The sequence below is a fragment of the Salvia splendens genome, chromosome 11 (genome assembly GCF_004379255.2).
Source record: "Salvia splendens isolate huo1 chromosome 11, SspV2, whole genome shotgun sequence".
Lineage (NCBI taxonomy): Eukaryota > Viridiplantae > Streptophyta > Magnoliopsida > Lamiales > Lamiaceae > Salvia > Salvia splendens.
Window position 1 is genome coordinate 26,535,432 of NC_056042.1, and position 24,601 is coordinate 26,560,032.

Here is a 24,601-nt window from a genome sequence, read left to right on the forward strand (position 1 = left end):
TCGAAAAGACATGATTAAATTCAAGTAAAGGTAAAGCCATTGATAGGTAGCAAAGAAGTGTCTAGCCATCCTTTGTTGGCTGCTTTGTGCAGCAGATTGTGAAACTGTTTCTTGGCATCAGGCACATCCAAAGCCAGATCATCAAGGCTATCAGACACTCTCACAAACCCTTTACTCATTTGAGTCATGGTGATTAGTTGCATATCAAAGCAATGACTTAGCAAACTCCACATCCTCTCATTCTTCATCTCCATCAATATCACCAAGCACCTCTTCACCACCTCATGGTGGAAGAATGGCATCCCTAGCTCCTTTATGCACCGGCACGCCTCCCTCGTGTCCCCGCCCGCTGCATACTCCTCCAGCAGCTTCCCCACCTTGTCCTTCACGTCCTCCACCGTCCACCCGTTGTTGGAGCTTCCTCCACCTCCCCAGCACCTCAGGATCCGCTCCCCGGATAGTCGGGCCTTTAATAGAGACATTGCCATTTGTGTCACCTTGTTTCCTACTGAGGTTGGTCCCGGGAAATGTCTGCCTATCTCATCCATCTCGTGTGGTGTCAGCACCTCGTCCACCTCTGCCCGTGCCAGGAACATGGCTAGATCCTCCACCACGATGGGGATGTCGAGGGCCATGTCGTCTGCTGACTCTATCAGCATGATGAAACCACTCACCACATCATCAGATGGAAAACACAGAGAAGATAGCAGCACAGAAGCCATCTCCTTCTCTCTGTTCTTTCTCTCCATGGCTAGAGTGATCAGTTTCTTCACAAACGCTGCATTGAGCTCAGCCACGCCCGAACCATTCTCAAACTCCAAGCAGCAGATCACCTCTGATACGTCACCCGCTAGGAAATACTCCCTGATTATCGACTCGGCCTTCTTCTTGAAGTCCTTGAGCATGCTTTCCTCGACCACCTGCCTCCCAGGAATGAGCGACAACGACCTCAGAGACGAAGCACTCAACCACCCCTCTGATGCTGCTTTTGAGATCAATGACTGCAGTAGCACCTTTGCATTTGGGATATCCAGAGACAGATCGTCTACAGAGTCGATGATTCTGGAGAACCCTTTCGATATCTGGCTTGAATTGATCAACCCTTCCTCACAAGTCCTCTTCAGCAACTCGAGCAGTCGCCCTTCTGCCTGCCTTTTCTCCATAGCCATCAAGATAGCCCTCTTCACTATCTCGTGATGGAAGTGAGGGACGTGCAGATCCTTTATGCATCTGCGTGCCTCCCTCACATCCCCACTCACCACATACTCTACCAACAAGTCATTTATTTTTGCCTTGAAATCCTCCACTGTCTTGTTCTTGCTGCCTCCCCAACACCTCTCAATGATCTCTGCGTGCAAAGGGGCTGACAAATATCCTTTCTCAGCTCGTTTGATCACACCCACGGCCTTCGAGTCCTTGCTCAGATAGGCCATTGTCTTTGTCAGGAACGAGGGGGGGAGTATGTCATCAACAATGGCTCTAGCAATGAACATTGCAAGAACATCAACCGCGTCAGGAATGTCCACCACCAAGTCGTCTGCAGACTGCACCAGCTTCTGAAAGCCTTTGTAGACTTGTTTGGGATCAATCACATCACCGTAGAGAGAGGATAGCAGAATCGAAGCCATCTCCTTCTCTTTGTCCCGTCTGTCCATGGCAATGGAGACCAACTTCTTCACAAAATAGAAGTAGTAACCTGGCATATCAATTTCTCTCAGTTCATTAGCAGTCGAGGTAACATCATCATTGTCGAAATATTCCTCCACCATGATTGTGGCCTTCTTCCTGAACTCCTCAAACTGCTCATCCGTTCTGGTGGAGAGCTTCGCATCATCCTGAAATTGCAACACAGTCCTTTCATTAGTCAGACAAAATGCAGCCCATGTGTAAACAATTACAAATGATGATGATCACCTTATCACTGATGTAATTCGGATCGTTTGGATCATCCACGTGGCCACCTTCCATATCAAGCAGTCCTCCCCAGGTTCCTTTCCCACCAGAACCGCCTGTGCAGTTTTAACGAGAAAGAGCATAACATGTCATCACATAACTCACATAATGGATGCATTTTACAAATTCATCCTCTTCCAAATCCAAATATAAACTAACATCATTCCAGGAAACTTAAACATTGCATAAGAATCTAAATCATTCCATTTTCCAGATAAACGATTCACCTTTTTTGGGATCACCAACTTTCCCAGAATGGGGCTTTTGAGTCTTGATGGGGCTCCCAGTGTGCTTACTAGGTCTTGGCGATCGGGGAGATCTTGGGAATCGTGGAGATTTAGGTGATGTTGAGATAAGCAAGGGGGAGGCACTAAAGCTGATCGAAATTGTTCCTGATGCTCGCTTGACATAAACTTATCTGTGTAGTCCATTGTTGATGGGATTTCAAACTCAACTAGTTCCAACAGATCATATCATGCTTAGTAATAACTAATTCATCTTCTCGAGTAGTACTCTCTCCGCCCTTTGTTAAAAACTAGGTTTCATAAATCAATAGTAAATGGTGGTAGAACAAAATGCAGAGGATGGATAAACGTTCGAGAATGGAAAGGTAATTACATGAATTTTACCATCATCGATTAAACTGCATACGCTCACCAAACACATTTGTGGCAACAGACATCTTAAAATACACTGATGAAAAATCATGTAAAACACACACACACAAAGTGCCTCTCTATGGTCAAGCACATTTAAGAATTAATAAAACTTAAGAAAGAATAGTGATTCATTCAGTCTCACCACACAAAGCGAAAACAAGAAATCCCAGTTCGCCGCAAAATCCAAGGGGCGACCTGTAGATTCAGCGCAGTGAAAATTAGTTGAAGCCAGAAAACGACAGGAAGCTCTGATGATCAATGATTAATTACTTTAATTTTTTTTAAGAATTTCAGTTAATCATGGATGAGAAAAGGTTGTTAGATGGAAGGCGATTCCATTGGAATAGGGTTGTTTTCGATGGCAAAAGCCCGGGAAAACCGGTTACTCAAATTGGATGTTTTTGCAGACCAATGTTTTTTGGTGGAATTAAATTACCAGTGTTTTTTAAGGAGAGTTTATCAGTGATTATTATGACTATATCATAAATTGACCATATTAGCGCAATCGAAAGCCAATTTGCAACCCATTGGTAAAATAAATGAGTTATACGAAATCAAATCATTTACCTTGGGTGTCCACAATAAGGCGGACACCCCAATAGCCCCGCCCCAATTTTTGTCCATAGCCCCAGTTTTTTTGTTCATAGCCTCAAAATTTTATTTCCGTCCACTATGGTGGACACTTCCAATAGCCCCCAAATTTTATAATCAATTTTTCATTTTAAAATGTTTTTAGTTATAATGAGGTATAATTAAAATTATCGCAATGTAAATAATTAGAAAACGAGGTAATTGGGGACGAATATTCGTTGTATTGCAAAAGGGTAAAATTATACAACGAAAATTAAAAAAAAATACAACTAAAAATTCACACGGCGCTGCCACCTCACCTAAAAATTAAAAAAATTTTGTGATGAAGAGTTGGAACGGTGTGAAAATAATGAATGGAATGAGGTGTATTTATAGGTGAATTAAATTGAATAAAAAAAAACGCCGCCTATAGCCGCGCCGGGCATCCATCCATTATAGGCGCCCGCGCTATCCGCCGCGTCCGCCCCCGACTCGCCGCGTCCTCGCCCCGGAGTCGGCGATCACCCGTCCGCCGCCTACCGCCCCCATCTCCTCGTCCGCCCCGGGGGCGGACAACTCTCCCACTATGGATAGCCCCGAGATAGCTATAGTCGCGCCTAACCATTGTGGACACTCTTAAGGGTGTCCACAATAAGGCGGACACCCCCAATAGCCCCGCCCCAGTTTTTGTCCATAGCCCCAGTTTTGTTGTCCACAGCCCCAAAATTCTTTGTCCGCCACTATGGTGGACACTTGCAATAGCCCCCAAATTTTATAATCAATTTTCATTTTAAAATATTTTTAGTTTCAATCAGGTATAATTAAAATAATCGCAGTATAAATAAATAGAAAACGAGGTAATTAGGGCCGAATATTCGTTGTATTGCAAACGGGTAAAATTATACAACGAATAACTAAAATAAAATACAACTAAAAACTCCGCCACCGTCTACTCGGCGTCGGAGTCGACTTCCTCGTCTTCTTCTTCTTCTTCTTCTTCTTCTTCTTCTTCTTCTTCTTCTTCTTCTTCTTCTTCTTCTTCTTCTTCTTCTTCTCCTCCTCCTCCTCCTCCTCTCTCGCTGCTGTCGGCCGCGGTTTCCCCAGGAGCATTATCAACCAACCACAGTCGACTCTCAATCCGAGTGATGAGCCTCTTGTAGACGTGAAAATGGTGAAAAATAGGTGGTGGGGAGTGGTATTTTATAGAGGGAAAAAAAATCGAAAATCAGCAGCGCCGCGGCGGATGTCCACCACTATGGTCGCCGCGCCTATAGGCGCGGCTAATTCCTCCCCGCCGCGTCCTCGCCCCAAGCCCGCCTATCCGTCGTCCGCCGTCCCTCGCCCCCCAATCCGCGTCCACCCCGGGGGCGGACAACTTTCTCACTATAACCCGCCCGCCCACCGCCCCAACACGCGGCTATCGCCGCGTCCAGCCCATAGTGGACACTCTAAAGAAGTTAAAACATCAAACTCATTATACATGCCACCTCTAAGAAATAAAATTAGAGCTTTTTTTTTGGGTGGTGGAAATACAATTCAGCTATTAGTATTATAAATCTTACTTCTGTGAGCACAATTATTCAAATATCGCATAATATGAATAAAAAATACTCCCTTAATCCCACCTTAGTTGAAGTATTTTTTTGCGCACAAAGATTAAAAAATGAGTGTTTAGAGGTTGACTGAACATAATAAAGTAGGTCATAGAAAGAAAAAATAAATAAGAGATAGAATAAAGTTTTTGCCAAAAGAGTGAAACGACTAGACTAACCTGGGACGCCTAAAAAGAAATACGACTCAATTGTCATGGGACGGTGGGAGTATACAACACGCAAAACAAACAATCAAGGTATAATAACTTAAAAGTACATGTAACTTGAAACGTTTCTTGTGGCTATAGTGTTGCGTCAATGACACGAAGTTCTACTTGTTTGATCGACTAGCAGCCAGTTTAGCGCGTCGTTCTTCATACGAGGCTGAAAGATTCATAAGAGTAACTTTAAAAATGGAAGTGTAAAAGCTAAATTAAATTATAGGAGGAACTTACGCTCAGTTGGTCGCGACATCAGTGGAATGTGAGTCGGTCCCTTCTTCTTTGTTCTACTGTTTAGCTGACTGGAATCTGCAACCAACAAGTTTTGTAAGAGAATTTCAGGCAATATGTAAGAAGTGGCTTTCATACCCGAGAAGGTGCTTGAACAGCTGAGCAAGGCCTCGTGAAAGATTGCTGCTTCAAGTTTGTAACTTCGACATTCCTTCTCCAAGTGAGCACGTAGAGCTTGCTTAGCATCTGTAACCCGCCAAGCCCATGAGACGTCAGGCAACAACTTCATGTGAAGTTCAAAAGGAAACAACTGAAGTCTGTATCCATTTTGTTTCAGTTTCCTTAACTCCATCAAATTTCATATCATCTTATAATGCTCCAAAAAGCAGCAGACTCACATCAACACTCAAGTATAAGTTTCACGAGCATGATATATAAACATTTTTATGGTGTTTGCACTAAGGAGACGCCAAGATCATGGAATGAGAATGGAAGGCATCATGGTTGATCTTGTACTGAAAGATGAGAAGACAATTTTCTTCTGATAGATTTAAGTGGCCACATAAAAAACTTATGCATCAAGTGAAGCTGATGTCTTGGTAAGTAGTAACGTACCTGATGAACACTTAAATTTGAGATCATCAAATTCACAAGACTGAAGAACGAGGGGAATCTCTGGAGCCATTTTGTATTGAGGTTTCCTTGCTGTTCTTTCAATATCCAGTAACTTGTCTATCACCTAAATTTTTGAAAACAATAACCTCTTAAAACAAGAGAAACTTCCCACAAATCTTAATCACACACCATTGAAAATAGCTAAGAAAGCTGGCATGCATACTGCACAATATCAATATTAATGGAAAAATGTCATTGTTCACACAACACAACCAAGCAAACATGAAGTGTACTTCATTAGCTGCTGAGGTTTTGTTCAGCAGGTCACTTAACTTATCCTCTAATCAAATGCTCGAAAACTATCCTGCCTCTATGACCTATAAATAATTACCCAGTTTGGAAAAGTTACAACTCTATTTTTTCTTGGGGGGGGGGGGGATATAGATAATGCCATTGCCCAGGGAATGAGGAATCCTGAATAAAACTTGAGCCCTTTTCCTAATGAAGTTTCCAAATGTGCCAAACCCTAAACTGACCCAGCTCCTTTAATACCCTAGAGCACAACTTCTGAGAGAAAGGACAACAAACTGGAACCCAAATTGCCCAAACTTCCAACTGCCAAAAGCTCAACTAATGGATCTTGGACATCAATTTTTTTTTTGTCTCCATCACTGACAACCCGCATGCATGATTCAAAAATTATTTTGGTAGCATAGTGTCACTCTCTCACATTACAACCTAGAATTTCATGTATTTAAATAGGAAACCCGATAATGTAACTTATCATAGAATGGACTGCAAAATATTTAAGTAGCTAAGCCAAATGAGTAGGACTTGAAAGGGCGACGCACATTAGAAGATTCAAGACCTTGGCCAATCATAAACAACACAGCAACCATGCATCGGATCTGGTGCCACAGGAAAGCACTACCTTTGATTTTCATTGCCCAGAGCTCATCATCTCCATACCTGAAAAAGATGAGAGAGAAACTGAAATAAACAAAAAAAATATAATCTTATCAATTCTATGGCCTGATATTGATATAATTAGAACTAGAGGATAATGTTAACCCCAATAGCAGCAAGGATTAATGTCATCGCATATGTTTATTTTCCAACAAAAGCAGGAAAGTAATGACAAGGTCCCATTTAGAACCATGAACGCGTGCACTGAAAATGATAGCATTAATATATTTATCTTCTCTCCTAATGATAAATAATATCTGCAGGACCAATCAGTAGTTGTAACTTTGTCCGCACAGTAAAGAATTAACCATCCCAACTAAACAACAGATTAAGAGCTATAAAAGACTTTTCCTTGATCCTTGTGTTACCTTGCCTGTTGCCCAGTAAACTCTTGTTAGGAAATTCCAAAGGATCAGATGGAGTCCTTTCATACGTTTAGATTTTAAATAAGTACAAGTATGGCCATGTCATGTCAAGTCAACTTAAGAATCTTTTCTTAATATAATGCCAAAGTATGTTATTTGAACAACAAACCACCTTTTGGGGTTCTACATAACCGGTTGCATCACATTGATGAGTTCACCAATCTAGATATAATGTACCAGTAGATCTTGGAACCATTCATGAAAATTCTAATTTTATTGCCTTCATTAAAATATCCAGCTGGCCTGATCATTCTTCAGAAACTATAACATCATCTTTGAGAAAAAATGTAGAACCTAAGCTGACAAACATAGATATGACCATGATGAATCCTCCCCAGACCAGAATCTTAAAGAATACACCAACAACCAAACATATATTACTCCTACTTTATCATTTTGAAGCTGTTAATATTTTCTTCTGGGTTGTGGACAGAGAATCTAAATTGGTGCCTGATATATTCTGTAATCTGTAACAAGCAAAACTGGAATGGAACTTACTAGAAGGTTCAGGATTACTTTTAAACCTTTCATTGCATGAGAAAATCTCAAATGATGTGATGTACCGCCTATAGTTGTGGACATTAGCTGCATCCATCTTACAAAAATTTCTGAAATCATGTTCCCCAATGAATCTCTTTCCTGCACTTTCCATTGCCTGATAGACACATTTAAGAAATATCTCCAGACTCAGAAACAGGTATAAAAGCACAACTGAGCTAAATCATATACAAGTAGATGCATATACCATGATATTTAAATTTTCTCTCCAAAAGAAGTACTTGTATTCCCTGCTCAAACAATTGAACCTGCATTTACAGCATATTATTATCCCAACTGGAACTTATTTTCCTCTTAATCAAGAAAAGCTATAAGGATCCCATCAGCAAAGTGTTTATGCCAGAAATCAAATACCTTGCATTGAAATCAGTTGGAGCAGGTGACCATCCAATAATTCTAATATCATTAGGAAGAGCTCTATTTAGTATCTTTACATAATCTAGTTCACCATCTGTCCAGAAGAAAGAATATATATCATCGAGTTTACTAGCAAAAAGATGCTATCTGACAAGTCAACAATTTGAAAACATACACAATACAAGTTTGCTAATGCATGAGATGAACTCAGTAGCCTAAGTAAGGTATGTCATATGCGACAAATGAATATCAAAATTAATCCATCATTGTGATCCCAGGTAACCTTTGGTTTTAAAAAAAAGTTTTTTTTGTTCTTATTACACCTGAAGATGTTCATGAAATACTAAGTGCTTCACTATGATATAAAAACTGTTAGGCATACCACATGATTCCTCAGCAGAGATTTCCGCAGAATATCCGTTGCTGGTTGATGTTTCTTTAAGATTTGATCGTAGAGATAGAGATATTACCTGCATGAACCAATTAAGGTTTGCACCAAATTATAACACACAACGTAATTTTAGCATACACACATGCAAGAGGAAGGAAGGAAGTAACATAAGTGTGTGTGTGTGTGTGTGAGAGAGAGAGGGGGGGGGGTGTTAAAGCATCATGAGGTTGTACTGGTCAGTATAGGTCTCCATATCTGTAAATGAATAGCAAAAAATGGATTAACAAATGCTAATTATGAAACTATTGACAGAACTGGTTTTAGTATCCATTTATAACCTGCTTTCCTCTTGGTAAGAATGAAAAATATCAGGTAGTGTTCTATCTCAAGTCTTGCTTGTGGAACCGAGATACTCCAAGTAGAAATTGCGAGCAGATAAAATAGTTAAAATTGAATGTTAAGAACCTCTTCTTTAATGTCAGATGTATGGACTTACTTGGCCAACAGACGAGACTCCCTTGTCTGTTCTGCCACATCTTGAGTATTGCAATTCCTTCTTATCACCAGATACTAACCTTGTCTTGTAAAGGGCCTTAAAAATTTCCGACTGCATTATTATAAGAAAGCAGATTTCATATCTTCTCCACCATAACAGTTAGATATAGGTTCACAGAAAAGATCTTAATCAGAGAAAACAGCCAAAATATGTGTTGTTCTGCACTTCTGCTAGCATGATTAATACAACACACAGATAACATGCTTATTTCAAGCAGGCATTCAGTAATGGATACTTGATATGAAAAATGACATTCGAGATCGTTAATGCACTACAACGATGTTGCATCATCAAGAATACCTACATTAGCAAACAACACAAAAGTTGAACTCAGGGTAATGTACCTTGAAATCTAAATCTGGAACTGACTGCCAGGTGTCACACATGATAACAATATAGTCCGGGTTATTAAGTAAGCACACGTGATCAAGTAACTAACTGGAAAAGTAGTTAACTGAACAGTAAAGCAGCAAGCTAAGGTATAAAATGCTACCAAGTACCAATGATAATCCTAGATAAATTAGTCAATCTCAGCTTGCAATTGCCAATTATAGATCGTAGATAAAAGGAAGAAAACTTTAGCAACTGAATATATTTCAAACAGAAAGAAAAAAAGAGAAAGAAGGGGCAAAGCTCACTTCTACCGTTGGATCCATCTGTGCCTCTGAAGCAAAACCGTAAAATCTGTAACACATAATGCAACAGTTTATCACCATACAAAAGCGATTAGTCACTCAGGTAACACTTATGAATTGATTAACCTTTCTGACAAAAGATTTGCTATTGGTCACCAGACTGGAAGAAGAACCTCATAATGAATATCAAAGACAACTAAATAAATGAATCACGAAGCATTTCTGAATGTGTACCTTTGGCCAAAATACATAACCTTTAAAGCAACATGTCGTTTCGGTAAATGATGCAAGGCCATTGTATGGTCACCTGTAGTTGACACAATAGAATAAAAAAATCAAATCAACTTGACTACACTAAAACAAAGTTGCATACGGGTTCCTATCTCCAGACATCAGAGTATGACCTGATTCTTTATATTTTGATCTGTTTAGTGTACCGATTTTATTCAATTTCAGCATCTCCATTTCCCCAATCGAGCTAGTGCAGTCCACAGATAGAGATCTATCACTCCCTGCATTCTGCAACCGGAAACTACATGTTGAGGCACATTCTAGCTATTGGTCCTAAAAAAGTCTTCCAGACTTGGGACCTCAATGTCCTGAGCCATTCTTCAATAATCCAGATTCATGTGAATAAGAAGTGTATAATTTTCAACACTTATTTATTGAATGCTGCTTTAAATCTCACAGTTTCATTTGAGTGATAATTGCGAATGCAAACAGAGTAAACATAACTCCAAAAAACTGCGTTCTACACTATGATGCGCGATTGCATAATAAATTGATAATGATATACGACTGTAAGCATACACAAGTTACCTTCTGGCAGACGCAACCCGAGAGCTTCTGAGAGAGCTTAGCCTTCTCGGTCTCTAGTTGCTGTAATTCCAGAAATCAACAAAAGAAAAATATAAGTTCGACGATTTGTTTGTAACATTGAAATTCAGTAGGCTACGAATTGGATAAGAGATAAATGCTGCGACTGGATTGAATACATTAATCCTTTCTCGGAGAGACTCCACTTCAGCTTGAAGCGAATTGATGAGTTCGATGTTGTTGGGATTTCCCTCCATTTGCGTTGGCGTGAGAGCTGCCCACCAAATGTTTGAAATTGGGTCGCTCTAATTTCGTAAATTATCAAATAAATAAAAGTTGCACCATTTTTATCAATTTAATTTTTTTTATATCTATCCTATAAAAATATAAAATTTTGAAATGACCCGAGTTTTAGTATAAAATTGATAAAGTAAAAGAGACGCACAAAAATGTAAATAGGTCTATCCCATTAGAGAAAGAGAAATTTCTTTAAGTTAAAAGTTTCTATTTTTAAAGGAAGAATATACAAACAAAGAAATTCTATTTTTAGAAGCAAATGGATTACCAATTAAATTTCATTTTTGCATCACTGACCATTTACTAGTACTATAAATTGAAATATTCAAGAAAATAAATAACGAAGTGAGTTTCTTATTTTTAAGTCAAAATTTAAACTTCTGTAATACAATTAAGAATATAACCAATTGAAACATGTCAACAAAATAAGTAGAAATATTTGCAGTCCAATTTGACGAATGAAAAAAATTCAACAAATGATAAAGTGAATCCCCACAGAAGTGACAGTGCACTTCAGTCGCAGCATATCAAAATTCGTTAGCATAAGTTTCAAACAAAATTGTGTCTCATCTTTACATTAATTAAATACTCCATCTCTGACTGACTCGTTTCCTTCTCCACCACTCCTCTTTCGCAATCTCCGACACACAGTGAAAATTCCGGATTAATCGGTGGAATTATGATGGTGAATCCGGATAATTCGGTCGACGGGAATGCTTTCCCACCGGGATTCCGATTCCACCCCACTGATGAGGAGCTCGTGCTTTACTATCTCAAGCGGAAGGTCTGCCGCCAGCGCCATCTCCTCGACGTCATCGCTGAGACCGATGTTTACAAGTGGGATCCCGAGGAGCTGCCTGGTATGTTTTATCGTTCAATGGATTTCATCGTTCACCGTTCTTTTATCGTTTCTTTTGACTGTGTTTCTCAGATATTTTTATCAATTGCTCTTGAATGTTCTTGATTGTTGTGGGTTGAATACAAGTCAACGCTCTATGTGGATTAGTTTGTTTTCGTATTGCATTTTGTGAAGGCCAATTATGTATAGGAAGTTGTAATCACTGCTAAAAGTTGTCAGTTGGAATCTATATACATGTGTGGCATGGGTTTTATTGTGAAATTGATAAATTAATAGAGAAAGATAAAAAAAATTGGGCAAATTAGGTTAATAAATTGGGACAAACTTTCCATTTTTGGCATGTTACTAATAAATGAAAACATGAGACTATTTTTTGTGGATGGAGGGAGTAGTAAATTTCTGTGATTTCTGATTTTTAGTTCCGTTTTGCAAAATTTGTTTGTGCTTCTTACGGACTCCTGACATGTCTGAAATGCAGGGCTTTCAAAATTGAAAACAGGTGATAGGCAATGGTTCTTCTTCAGTCCAAGAGATAGGAAATACCCAAATGGAGCAAGGTCCAGTAGGGCAACAATGCATGGATTTTGGAAAGCAACTGGGAAGGTCCGTGTCATCTCACGTGGGGATCATGCTGTTGGTTTAAAGAAGACTCTGGTATTCTATAGAGGCCGTGCGCCTAAAGGAGAGCGCACCGACTGGGTGATGCATGAATACACCATGAATGAAGAAGAGCTGAACAGATGCCAGGCTGCTATGGAATACTATGTGCTGTACAAGGTCTACAAAAAAAGTGGGCCTGGTCCCAAAAATGGCGAGCAATATGGCGCACCTTTTAGGGAGGAGGATTGGAATGGTGACATAGTTGAAGTACCATCTGCAATTGAGAAAGAAATTCTACAAAAGCCATTGAACGATATCACACCTATCAATAGTAGTAAAGGAGTTGAATTTCAAGGCCTATCCTCATTTGATTATCTCGAGGAAGTCATGAACCAAATTGTAGACGAGCCCCTCCCTGTTCAGCCAAATTGTAGGGAGGAGGATTGGACTAATGACAAAGTTCAAGTACCATCTGCAATTGAGAAGGATATTCTACAAAAACAAGTGAATGAGATTGCACCTATCAATAGTAGTAAAGTAGTTGATTTTCAAGGCCTATCCTCATTTGATTATCTCGAGGAAGTCATGAACCAAATTGTAGATGAGCCCCTCCCTGTTCAGCCACCAGTCATTGATCATCAGTATAATCTGGAGCAGTTTGCCAGTGAGGACATTTCTTATGAAGCTCCCCAACCATTTGTTCAGCAACCTATTGTAGATAATAGTTTCGACCTCGCACAGTCGGATGCATTTCAGTTCCTGCCAACCGATGCACCGGAGGCCTCTTCTGCCCCAGTTGCTAATGTGCCAAATTCTGAATTCATTGATGAGTCCTTCCTCGGAGATTTTCTTGAATTGAATGATTTGGGCCCAGATACGTCTTCACAAAACCCTAGTGAACTGGTTAATGATTCGGATAATCTTTCAATTGATGATTTTGACTGTCTGCGCGAGCTCGAACTGTTGCAAGATGTACCCCTATTCCTTTGTTATGAGGGGCCTGTTGAGTTGGGACAGACATCTCAACCGGACATGAATAATAACTTTGGAAATGGAGAAATTGATCCAATCTCAAGCTCTTGTATGAATAACGTCGAGAACACTACAAGTTACATGCTGCAGCAACAATTTAACAATCACGATGGAATCAGCTATCAGATGAGCGCTGATGACCAAAGTTGCAGTGTTGTAACCGAGGCACACACAAATCTGGGATTCGCTCCTCCATCGACTTCAGGTACTGATATTTGCAGAATCCCTACTGAAGCAATATTTGAGCAGCTACAGAAGTATCAATAGCTTTATACATTTTGATCTGCTACAGAAGTGTCTATGACTAATCTTCTCTAATTGCATCTATGTTTTAATCTTCTCTAAAAGCATCTATTACGATTTATTATGTGCTGCTACATAGGAATATATACATGTTCATTAAGCTGCTGGAAAAGCATCTATGACTTTGTGTATTTATTCACTACTTTCCTATTGTTCACTCTTTTATTCTACTTAATCTAAAAATGAGCTCTTGGTCAGATGGATGGTATGGGAAGACCATGTCATCTTCAAGATGGTGAAAACTCCAAATTATGCCCAAGTGGAAAGTGGGGGAGTTTGAGCCAGCTTCAAGAGCTCTTTTTGTATTTAGATTGTATACTAATAATAATGGATTTTGGAATGTTTAGGTGTTTTACATCAAAATCCAAATTATGGTTCCGTAAATCATTCTGCGGGAGCAAATCAAAGTGGAAGAGGAAAACAGGATGATGGTGGTACAGACTCATTGTTCTCCTCTGCTCTCTGGTCTTTTGTGGAGTCTATACCAACAAGTCCTGCTTCAGCTTCTGAATGTGCTTTGGTAAATAAGGCGTTCGAACGAATGTCTAGCTTCAGTAAAGTAAGAATGAATGGCAAGAACTTAAATGTAGCTGCAGGTAATGCCATGGCAAAATCTGGCAAATCGAGAACTGGTCCTGTTTTTTTGTCTTTGCTAGGATTGATGTGTGCTATCCTATGGATGGTGATTATAACCTAACTGATTGATGAATAACACTATTATGTGTATATGTTACTAGTAGAGAGTTTTTAGTCCGGTGCCTTGCCGGATCATCATTGGAAATATGAAGGCAGTTTTGAGTTGCAATAGCTTTCTTTGAATTTACTGTAACTAAAATCAACCTATATAGGAAGAGGCAGATTTCATTTTATGAATCTGGTGTCGCATTAGGCATGTGTTGACAGTTGTGTAGTAATATGACGAAACTGGAACATACCCTGATAATATACCTTGAATCTGTATTGTTTGCCACTAGCCAAATGGGGTCTCGTTGTGTCTATTTTATAGAAGTAGAGCACATAACTCTGTAATCTGATAACACAATTTGAATACAATCTGTTCTCCGTTTCTTGTCCGTGGATGTAGCCAACACAACGTTGGTGAACCACGTAAATCTGCGTCTCTTTACGTTTATGTTTATCTCGATTACATAATTGCTTTATTCTTTCACGACAAACTGGTATCATAATAATTGTGTAATCGCTTTTAGTTTGTCCCAAATAAGAAGACAAATTTTTATTTTTAGAAATAATCTTTCTCTCATTAATACACTCAACCACTTTTTCCCTTCACAATTAAATATTCATCTACTCCCTCTGTCCCAGTTTAAGAGTCACATTTTGTCATTTAAATCCGTCCCAGTTTAAGAGTCACATTTAGAATCTACCATATTTGGACATAAAATTTAACCTCATTATTCATCAAATTTATACTCAAATGTCATTACTTTCATAAAAATAAAACAAAACAAAATTCTAAACATACAAAAAGTCAAAGAGTCTCACTTTTCACTACCCCGCTTCAATTATTACACGCTCCAACAACCACTACCTCACTTCATTAGTTACGCACTCCACCAATTTCTTAAAACCCGTGTCATAACTAAATTTTACTCTAAAACTAGGACGGAGGGAGTATCTTTTATCTCCATTTAATATTTGCATCCACCTTTTCTCTCTCTTATTAAACACATTAACCCATAATTTCTAAAATCTCGTACTCCCTAAAAAATGTGTTTTCTTAATAGGGACGTAGTAGTAATTATGATCACAAATTAAGTACTACTATGAAATTTGATGTATATATGGTTTGTTTTCCTTGGGTTGCAGGTAGATATGTTGGCCACAAAATTATTAATATACCCCATCAACAAGAGTCGAAGTTGTTTACTACACGTCTCAATGAAGATTCAATAAAATTTGCTGTTTGGCAATTTAAAAATCAGTCTTCAATAATTTTGACTTTACTTCCTTACATGTTCAAGTCCTTTTTCGCTTTTGTTTTCTTCGTGAGTAACAACTGTAATTCGTTGTCCGGATTCTTCGAAATCGAAAATAATTAGTAATATGGTTGTTAGTACAATTTTAGTAATATGATTGGAACACTACAAATTTCTATTTGTAAGTCTTTGTTTTGATGGTTGTGTTCATAATAATATTGCATGCTACCTTAACACATATTCAGACTAGTTTGAAATATGAATATCTACGCTTCCACCAAATATATCACGTACACAATAGCAGGATAAATCCATTAAAGAAAAAGATTAATTGAGTGAATAACAAGTGGCCGATTAAATACACACAAGGGAATCAAGACCAATTGCTATTGTATGTGTTTCCAGTTGAGTTGTGTGCTTCTCTCCATCTCATCACAAGGCAGGTAGTAGCTGATCAAAAAACCCAGCACAACTTTGATCAATTTATAGGAATGCCCGTTTTAACGTCCTGGCAGCAATGCGTGAGACTAGTTTTCCGGCCAGATCTGCTGGCAGTCTTAGCAATTGTTGTTGTGAATCTTGTGGGAGCTGAAAGAGTTTATAGAGAGTGAGGGAGAAATTAGCAAGAAAAATACTCGGATGCTATTAAAAAGTAAACATTGGAGAATCATCCAGTCTTGACGCAAAAGACTGTTAAAAAGTATCATGTGTGTGTGAAAAAGATATGAGAGGGCTTCTTTCCATAGGCCCCTACCTAAAACCTAGTTGATGCAAGACTACTACCTCAGAAATTGCAGAGAAAAGAACTGGCAGCATTTCCTGAGCAGATTTCGATCCATAAGGGACCAGTGCGGCTCCATCTGACTGTTGTTTCTGGATGTTGACTCCCTGCCATGAGAATTCAGCAATTCATAAAGTTTATTTATTGCCAGTTACTTATTTTTCATCATCATAGTTAAGCCACAACTAGTGTCATTTGGGCTGGGGAAGCAAAACAAGTCTTGGAACAAACCGCTGCAGAAGTTTCAGTTCGTTGAAGCTCTGAAATTAATAGCGTAAGGCGTCTCAGAGTTTGCAGATTGTTGATATCTTCATCAGTCATGGAGGTCGAACTTGGCCTGAAGGGTAGGTTTGCTGTAAGTGAGTCCAAGGTCGCTAATCCAAGTGCATCCAATCCCTGTGTGATCACAGTTATAAACAAGTAAGTTGCAGAAAAAAGATAGGCCTAAAAAATTCGGACAAGCAAAGCAACAGAACTGAGAGCAAAAACGGTAAGCAGTATTATATTCTTAACATAAAAACTCTGGTTTGCTAAAATGATTAATTTTGCCTCACCCAGACAAAACGAGTTACAACGAAAAAGTCGGTATGCACATGCAAATTTAACCTTGTAAGAGGGGTTGTTGGTCAAATAATAGAAACCTTCCCCGTTCTGTGGACTTTGATTTCTTTGATTCAAAAACTAACATGACATGAAAATACATCTAAGAAGTCCAGTGCAAGGAAGATGTGTTAAGATCTAACCTTAGCAAGTTCATCAAGAAGTATTTCTCTCACGAATGCTCCCTGCTCATAAATGGTATGGAGTTCAGAGTTCTTATAAATAATCTACTTTCTACATTTCTCTAATAACAACAAATAAAAGATAAAATTACCGTTTCATCTAAAGTAAAGGAAAGAACTTGCTTGATCATCTTCTTAGAGTTGTCTTCTACCTGTTCTTCAACCAAAGCTCTTTCTGTCCTGGCACGCAGTGACTGTCTCAAAGGAAATCTTTGATCAAAAACTGTCTACCAGTAAACTCACTTAATGATTGGCTGAGAGACAGTTTCTAGTTCCTAAGGAATTTATCGCATTGGGTTTCAAATGCACAAATACTATGACTACTCGAAACTAGACAGCTTAAAACATTTTGATCGATACAAGATTTATGCTTTATCAAATTTGCATACAGACAGCCCTATTTTCTTTAATTTGGAAATAATTAAGTTTGAGCACCCTTTTATGTGAGGATGATAACTGAGGTCACTGAAATACACTCCCCAAACGATATAGGTCCCTGAAGAGCTATGGGTGCCTTGATGACCACTTTAATATTAGCTAGCTGAAAGAAACCAAAGCAAATGATGTAGTACATGCTTATAATGATTACTGATTGACCATGAAGCCGAATGCAATTTTGCTCAAATATTATCTTAAATGGATCTCCATAACTTGTCGAGTGGTTCTAATAATACTGAATTAGGGTAATAGCAGAGTATCCAAACACAAAATCATAAATAACAAACTAATGGTACAGCAGATTTATCTTATGCATAAACGAGACATGAGGGCGCAAGGAAAATTCACTTCCCACGAATTTCTTATTAAACCAAGGACATAGTGAAGAGAGGAGACATATGACGAGTAAAATAATAAAGACATGTTATCTCACCTCTGATAAGAGAGACTCCAGTCGATCAATTCTGAATACACCATCCTAGTTAGAGAAACTTGAAGTCAGTATCTTGATTTGATCAACAATGACTTCCATCTCACACAAAGTAGTTAGTTAAGAGCTCTGAAAGATAGATTCCGGCAGTTGGTATACCTTGTAAAGAAGAGTTTGCAATGAAGAATTCAATTTCGCGGAGCTTCCAGTAAGCACTTTTCTGGCAATCCAAGGGTAGGTATTGCCCAGAACTTTGTAATTTGGATCAGAGCTAATGGCGATTCCTTCCAAAACAGCCAGGCTGGAGCACCCAAAAAGTTGAAACAGAAAGCATTAAGTTGAATCCACATGACTAGAAGAAATATAGTTATCTTGAAACAGTATTATATATTCTCAGAATCACAAAATAACAACAGAGAAAATATAAAAAGCCACCTTCTTATGACAAGCGAGAAATAAGATGGAATCCTGAACTTGTATTTGTACCTGCAGCCATAACAGAGAACACAGTATGATAAAAATAGAATATACTCCAAAAACATGAAAAATGACTAATCAAATCTTTAAATAAGAGGACAGTATAAGGTTATTCAGTATGCTGATGTGCATAAGTACATTTGTCTCTGATCACCACCAATTATAATCACAATTTAACGAAGTTAGCCAGAAAGCATTATCAGTTCTCCTGGAGTTGGGAACAAAAAAAAATGGAAATATTTAGTTGAAGCCTAAAAGGTGAAGAAATTAATACATGGTGAATCCCAAATCTCCAAGAAGATCCCCAAAGCTTATGTTGCGAACTCCTTTGTCAACAGCACCTCGAAAGACACCTACATATCATTTGACATCACAGGAACTGAAACAATTAGCAGATGGATAATGAGAAATAACAAGAAGAAAGACAATGAATTTAAAACAAAGCACTACAGTAGCAAGTATACTGCATCTTAGGGTCAAAGAGGACCTGTTAATGCTTTTGTAACTTCTTCCTTGTCAGCTGTAGGTGGAAGAAGCCTGTTGAATTATGTTTTGGTCATCAATATATACTCAATAAGAAGCATAGTAACAACTTAATGCGGACCAGGATAGTCAAAGTACCCAAGAGTTACAAAGTCTACTGCAAGTGCATCGTAATCACGGTTAACAAGGTGGAGACAAGCTTCAATAAAGCCATCACGAAGTTCTTCTCTGAATTCACCCATCATTCCAAAGTCTGAGGAGTACGTTATATCTTTCAGAAACTAATGAATTCTATGGAATAGAAATGCAACTACATACCCTAATATAGTAGGCTCAGAGACTATCAGAAGACATAATATTAGGCTGCCACATTCAAGACAAAGTTGTTTTCTGGTGAGCTCCTCAACACCTTGTCTAAATGAACAATATTGCTTCAGAAATTATATTCTCATAAAAATAGAATTTTAGCAGTCCTAGGCCTTAGCATTGATTGATATCAGTAGTCTCTTCTTCTTATCTTTGAGGGGAAGTTGATTTCGTAAAAAATCATTTAAGTGATACATAAGATATCTTGAATTTGTGTTCTTTAAGTGATGAATCTTTTGGACTCCCAAACTCTGATTAAACCCTCAGCAGAGTCCATCCAGGTACTACATTAATTTGCTTGGAAATTATGTAGGAGAATATTAAACTACTTCAAGGTAGTCATGGATAATTATATGCAATCATTTTTTAAGAAGTCAAGGATCCAACATAAGAAGTTATTATTGATATCATCATTATCATCCTAATTGAAAAATGTGCAAGGAGCTTCACCAAGTATAATTGAAAAATGTGCAAGGTAGCTCCCCTCGACTCTCTAGACAGTCACTTATCCAGGATAGTCAAAGTACCCAAGAGTTACAAAGTCTACTGCAAGTGCATCGTAATCACGGTTAACAAGGTGGAGACAAGCTTCAATAAAGCCATCACGAAGTTCTTCTCTGAATTCACCCATCATTCCAAAGTCTGAGGAGTACGTTATATCTTTCAGAAACTAATGAATTCTATGGAATAGAAATGCAACTACATACCCTAATATAGTAGGCTCAGAGACTATCAGAAGACATAATATTAGGCTGCCACATTCAAGACAAGGTTGTTTTCTGGTGAGCTCCTCAACACCTTGTCTAAATGAACAATATTGCTTCAGAAATTATATTCTCATAAAAATAGAATTTTAGCAGTCCTAGGCCTTAGCATTGATTGATATCAGTAGTCTCTTCTTCTTATCTTTGAGGGGAAGTTGATTTCGTAAAAAATCATTTAAGTGATACATAAGATATCTTGAATTTGTGTTCTTTAAGTGATGAATCTTTTGGACTCCCAAACTCTGATTAAACCCTCAGCAGAGTCCATCCAGGTACTACATTAATTTGCTTGGAAATTATGTAGGAGAATATTAAACTACTTCAAGGTAGTCATGGATAATTATATGCAATCATTTTTAAAGAAGTCAAGGATCCAACATAAGAAGTTATTATTGATATCATCATTATCATCCTAATTGAAAAATGTGCAAGGAGCTTCACCAAGTATAATTGAAAAATGTGCAAGGTAGCTCCCCTCGACTCTCTAGACAGTCACTTATCCAACTGGAAAATGAGTTTGGTGCATATATAAAAAACATAAGGTCATGAGAATTTTGCCTGAGCATGTATGTGGTAAGTGCAAGTGGTAAAGACGTAAACTAAGAAATGGATTCAACTTATCAGCTGGATATGTTTAAGTATATAATGATATATTTCTGCATTCTAGATATCTACCATAAAGAAGAATGACTTCTAAATAATGACATCTAAGTTTCATTAATGACTTCTAAATAATGACATCTAAGTTTCATTAAATGTTGCAAGTTTGCAACCCATTGTTTCATATTAAGTTGCACCTCATCTTCTTAATATGCATAAGATGCAAAAACTGTGCAGAAAAAGTACCTAGGTAGGCTAGTTTCCCATCGTATGTGCGAAGCAGGTTCCCAGGATGCGGATCAGCGTGATAAAACCCAAACTCTAGGAGTTGATTGAATGAACAATAGACCCCCACCTGTTGGCCATCAATAAAGCAACTAGTTGTACTGAAGTCTATTCAGATAAATAGCAGAGCATACTGCAACTAGTTTCAAGAATCGACCTGAATCATGTAAAGATCCTTCACTTCCGCTAGCTTTTGACCCTGCATGATGCAAGATAATCCATAAACATGGTTTTCTCATAAAAAAGAACAATATTTAGAATTATAAAATATCACTCTCGTCATCGATTTGATTGAACACTTTCTTATACTGCATACCACAAAAATGATATACTGAGGAAAACTCGTAGACAAAGTTCCTGATACCATGTTAATAAACTGATGAGATACTAAGTAGGATGAAGAAAGTCCTTTGCGGATGTCGAAATGCATGCAATAACTGGATCATTAAACAGATTAAATAGCATTCAGTTTGATATATGATTGTTTTACCTTTAAACGCCCTAGGTAAAATACATATTCACATAAACAAAAGATAAAAATTACCTCAACCCATTCCATGGTAAGAACCCTGCCAGATGTTTGCTCAACATACATTTCAGGAACCACAACATCATTTATGCTGCCGTATAACTGTCTGATCAAGTAGCAAATATTAGAAATCCTTCTTGAAAGAGCCTTCTGATTTCATAGAACAGTAGAATAAATGAAAATGATGTTTGAACAAATAAATGGAATCAACACGCATACAGAATATGGATCATAACTAAATTATCATCATATATCTTCTATAGATATGTGCAGTAATTGGATCTCAGAAAATTCATTAAGATATAGAGCTTTGTCTACTAGATGAGCTAAATAATCATGTTCTGTGATTCACTGCTCATAACATTAGCTTCCACTAGAACTAACAGAAGTTCAAGGACTACTTGGATTGAAACCGAGTACTAATTTTGGTAGCATCCATCAATCATTAAACATTCTTCTTGATTCACTGCTCACAACATTAGCAGATCATTACTCATTGAACAAAAGGATTATATTTTAGGAACCAAGCATTGTCAGTCCAACCTATAAGAGAGACCTGTGCCACTGGAAGCTAACTAAACGAGCTGGTATAACAACAAAAAAATTGACTTACCTAAACTTTACTCCATTTTTTGCTTCTTGGATGTAATCCATCTCCTGCATTCAATTGGATTACCTGTATTCAATATCAAGCACTAAGAAGAAGTGTTGACTAGAACATCAAGAGATGCTCAACTAAGAATAAGGTGTTATCAACTACAATCAATAAAATCAAACCTCAATAATCACTGTGTTTTCTAGAGATAATTGCAACCAATACAGTCAAACAGCCAATGAAGTTGATTTTTTTTCTCTATGGTTGTGCAATATTAAGTTTTATCACGCCGACATGTGCAATAGCCAAGGAAGTTCCTTCTGGACTGTAGCATATACTGAGACTCAAAATTCAGTTAAGGTGAAAAAAGTAGAATACCCGGAAAAGGCTTGTGGCCCATTCGTCAACCACTGACTGCAATATGGTTAACAGGTATTAGTGAGATATAATCCACGAAAAGGTATATGACTTATAAGGAGATATATGATAGAGAGATACAAATTTTTCAGTCACTTAACCTTTTGAAGGCTTTAAATAAGCTGGCGTCTTAAGCAAAACTAGAAAATGATAAGATAAGGACTTCCCGTGTTTAAGTGACATAAATTGTGTCAGAAGTTTATTTCCATATTACCTGGAGGTCTGTGTTAAATCTTCCTACTCGCTTTACAACCCCTGCCAAGAAACGCAAGATCAGTATGTCCAATGAGATTGCAGCTCTAACTCCAGGCCTCTGCACTTTTATGGCAACAACCTTCCCACTTGATCGAAGCCTAGCTTGATAAACCTTCTCCGAAGTATCAAAATTATTTTTTGGAAAATATCAGTTGACCTCAAACTTAATATTGTGATACTTTTTACATAAGTCAAGAAATATAAATTATTCTGATCATAAGTTGAAGACCTGTCCAAGTGATGCTGCTGCCACTGGCTCAGGGGAGATTTCTGAAAATAGTACATCTATCGGTAATCCAAGTTCTTGTTCTATTATATCAAATGCAACTGTTGTTGAAAATGGTGTAATTCGATCTTGTAAGAGTGAAAGTTCATCCAAATATGTGGGCGGTATCAAATCCTGTAAGAAAGCCATATTCATAAGAAGTTGCAGTCTTGTAGATGCCTATTAATCACTTTCAAGTAATACAATGATAGTAGCAATCTACTAGTTTGTAGAGTTCCATTTAACAGCACAAGAACTTCAATTTAGAAATTGGTAGGAGCCTTTACGAATGGTAGAATGTAAATTGGTTAAATACTGACTTATTTATGCTTTTCTTATTATTTAAACCTAAAGAAGTTTAGGTATCATGTTTGAAATTTTAAGCTTCGAAAATATTCACATTCAAGAGATAATGGGAAAATTGTAGTAAATCTATTAAGAAACACAAGATCCAGTACAAATACATGAGTCACAATTGATATAGGATAACAAAGTTAACTATTTAAAGCACACAGAACTTACAGGTCGAGACGAAATGGCCTGAGCTATCTTAATATAAGCCTACACAAAAGGGCAAAGTAGCATGTTAGATAACTAGCCACATAAATCCAATGCATCATCAAAAAGGAAATGTAAATGGACTTCTAAAAGTGGAAATTAATATGGATGTCTCTGTTCCTCATCTTATAGCAGTCCAAAAGTTCATTAGTGAGTACCAGACTTCCATGCATTTTGCTAGTATAAAATTTAGAACAATAGGATTCCCAGAAACATATACCGGGCCAAGTTGTACTAATATCTTCCTCAATTCAGCAGCTCTGGCCTACAATCCAGAAAAACCAAGAGACACTGAATAAGTGCAAACTTAAACGAATGTTCACATTATAATCTACTGACAAATTGCACAATGTTGCGAAAACAGATTCAATTAGTGTTTCAATAGAAAGTGAATAGACCAAAAGCATGAATGCTAGGCAACAACAAAAAGTAACAATTGACGAGTAGTGAAAATAAATTCAATTATACGTTTAACGCATTCAAAAATCACCGTCCAAATAGAAAATCAGAAACCTCGAACATGACGTCCGCACGCTCGGTGATACGGTCATAATAGCGGAGGGCGAACCAGCGGCAGAGAGTGGTAGCGGTCTGCAGCAAGCGGCGGAGGAGAATCAGAGGCTTCTTCTGATATATGGCGGCGATTTTGGATATTTTGTATTCATTGAGTGATTCGGCTTCAGATGAGCTGAGCTGGAAGAGGTAGCCGGAGTATTGCGTGAAGGCGTCGACTTCATTAGTCGCGGCAACCAGGTGGCGCCGAAGCGTCGTACAAAGGCGCGAATGGCGGGCGGAGGCGAAATAGGCAGGTGGAAACGACGGCGGCAATGAAGGAGGGACGAGCAGCATTTCTGATTTCTGAAACTGAAATGAATTTGATGAAAGCGTTGGTGATTATTGGCCTCTATTTATTATCTGATATATCAGTCTAAATCATTGCTCATAATATACGAATGCCACAAGAGTTGGATATATATGAAGAATGTAACACTAATTATATCTG

General features: G+C 38.0%; 4 protein-coding genes across 6 annotated transcripts; 1 reads left to right on the forward strand and 3 right to left on the reverse strand.

Moving 5' to 3' along the window:
- Nucleotides 1–2,384, reverse strand: LOC121754697 (MA3 DOMAIN-CONTAINING TRANSLATION REGULATORY FACTOR 2-like). The gene is made up of 4 exons (XM_042150013.1): nucleotides 2,325–2,384; nucleotides 2,181–2,292; nucleotides 1,915–2,009; nucleotides 1–1,835 (listed from the first exon to the last, which is right to left on the reverse strand). Exons 1-4 carry the CDS (start codon nucleotides 2,382–2,384, stop codon nucleotides 21–23), a joined length of 2,082 nt encoding a protein of 693 aa, XP_042005947.1. The 3' UTR covers nucleotides 1–20.
- A 2,495-nt stretch (nucleotides 2,385–4,879) lies between these two features.
- LOC121755666 (tRNA pseudouridine(38/39) synthase-like) lies at nucleotides 4,880–10,859 on the reverse strand. Of its 3 annotated transcripts, none has more exons than XM_042151004.1 (15): nucleotides 10,725–10,839; nucleotides 10,549–10,608; nucleotides 10,134–10,248; nucleotides 9,964–10,036; nucleotides 9,733–9,778; nucleotides 9,035–9,145; nucleotides 8,530–8,617; nucleotides 8,145–8,241; nucleotides 7,978–8,038; nucleotides 7,757–7,887; nucleotides 6,693–6,810; nucleotides 5,842–5,965; nucleotides 5,365–5,472; nucleotides 5,230–5,304; nucleotides 4,880–5,158 (listed from the first exon to the last, which is right to left on the reverse strand). In XM_042151004.1, exons 1-15 carry the CDS (start codon nucleotides 10,800–10,802, stop codon nucleotides 5,106–5,108), a joined length of 1,338 nt encoding a protein of 445 aa, XP_042006938.1. In that variant the 5' UTR covers nucleotides 10,803–10,839; the 3' UTR covers nucleotides 4,880–5,105. The 3 variants fall into 3 exon arrangements, with proteins under 3 accessions (XP_042006938.1, XP_042006937.1, XP_042006936.1); XM_042151003.1 differs by having other exon boundaries at nucleotides 4,880–5,179; XM_042151002.1 differs by having other exon boundaries at nucleotides 5,230–5,472; nucleotides 10,725–10,859.
- A 497-nt stretch (nucleotides 10,860–11,356) lies between these two features.
- LOC121755656 (NAC domain-containing protein 17-like) lies at nucleotides 11,357–14,441 on the forward strand. Its single transcript, XM_042150986.1, has 3 exons — nucleotides 11,357–11,702; nucleotides 12,180–13,538; nucleotides 13,984–14,441. The coding sequence occupies exons 1-3, from the start codon at nucleotides 11,522–11,524 to the stop codon at nucleotides 14,331–14,333; spliced, it is 1,890 nt and encodes a 629-aa protein (XP_042006920.1). The 5' UTR covers nucleotides 11,357–11,521; the 3' UTR covers nucleotides 14,334–14,441.
- A 1,414-nt stretch (nucleotides 14,442–15,855) lies between these two features.
- LOC121755652 (uncharacterized aarF domain-containing protein kinase At1g71810, chloroplastic) lies at nucleotides 15,856–24,552 on the reverse strand. The gene is made up of 21 exons (XM_042150982.1): nucleotides 24,112–24,552; nucleotides 23,819–23,863; nucleotides 23,563–23,601; nucleotides 23,005–23,175; nucleotides 22,735–22,887; nucleotides 22,482–22,517; nucleotides 22,122–22,165; nucleotides 21,524–21,614; nucleotides 21,137–21,178; nucleotides 20,941–21,049; nucleotides 19,858–19,972; nucleotides 18,969–19,018; nucleotides 18,756–18,834; nucleotides 18,440–18,490; nucleotides 18,164–18,305; nucleotides 18,008–18,052; nucleotides 17,229–17,330; nucleotides 17,098–17,139; nucleotides 16,586–16,750; nucleotides 16,357–16,461; nucleotides 15,856–16,161 (listed from the first exon to the last, which is right to left on the reverse strand). Exons 1-21 carry the CDS (start codon nucleotides 24,445–24,447, stop codon nucleotides 16,057–16,059), a joined length of 2,067 nt encoding a protein of 688 aa, XP_042006916.1. The 5' UTR covers nucleotides 24,448–24,552; the 3' UTR covers nucleotides 15,856–16,056.
- Between the last annotated feature and the right edge of the window lie 49 nt (nucleotides 24,553–24,601).

Bases quoted from the DNA above. Each gene is read 5' to 3' on its own strand.
- LOC121754697 (XM_042150013.1), bottom strand. From the start codon at position 2,384: ATGGACTACACAGATAAGTTTATGTCAAGCGAGCATCAGGAACAATTT. The intron at 2,010-2,180 runs GTGAATCGTTTA...AAAACTGCACAG, and splicing joins AGTTGGTGATCCCAAAAAAG to GCGGTTCTGGTGGGAAAGGA. The intron at 1,836-1,914 runs GTGATCATCATC...TTGCAATTTCAG, and splicing joins CGAATTACATCAGTGATAAG to GATGATGCGAAGCTCTCCAC.
- LOC121755666 (XM_042151002.1), bottom strand. From the start codon at position 10,802: ATGGAGGGAAATCCCAACAACATCGAACTCATCAATTCGCTTCAAGCT. The intron at 10,249-10,548 runs GTAACTTGTGTA...TTCCGGTTGCAG, and splicing joins CGGGTTGCGTCTGCCAGAAG to AATGCAGGGAGTGATAGATC. The intron at 6,811-7,756 runs GTTTAAAAGTAA...CATCTTTTTCAG, and splicing joins ATTTTCTCATGCAATGAAAG to GTATGGAGATGATGAGCTCT.
- LOC121755656 (XM_042150986.1), top strand. From the start codon at position 11,522: ATGATGGTGAATCCGGATAATTCGGTCGACGGGAATGCTTTCCCACCG. The intron at 11,703-12,179 runs GTATGTTTTATC...TCTGAAATGCAG, and splicing joins GGATCCCGAGGAGCTGCCTG to GGCTTTCAAAATTGAAAACA. The intron at 13,539-13,983 runs GTACTGATATTT...TGGAATGTTTAG, and splicing joins CGCTCCTCCATCGACTTCAG to GTGTTTTACATCAAAATCCA.
- LOC121755652 (XM_042150982.1), bottom strand. From the start codon at position 24,447: ATGCTGCTCGTCCCTCCTTCATTGCCGCCGTCGTTTCCACCTGCCTAT. The intron at 18,491-18,755 runs GTATTAATTTCT...TTATGGCTGCAG, and splicing joins GGAGATTTGGGATTCACCAT to GTACAAATACAAGTTCAGGA. The intron at 16,462-16,585 runs GTTTGTTCCAAG...TTCTCATGGCAG, and splicing joins GAACTGAAACTTCTGCAGCG to GGAGTCAACATCCAGAAACA.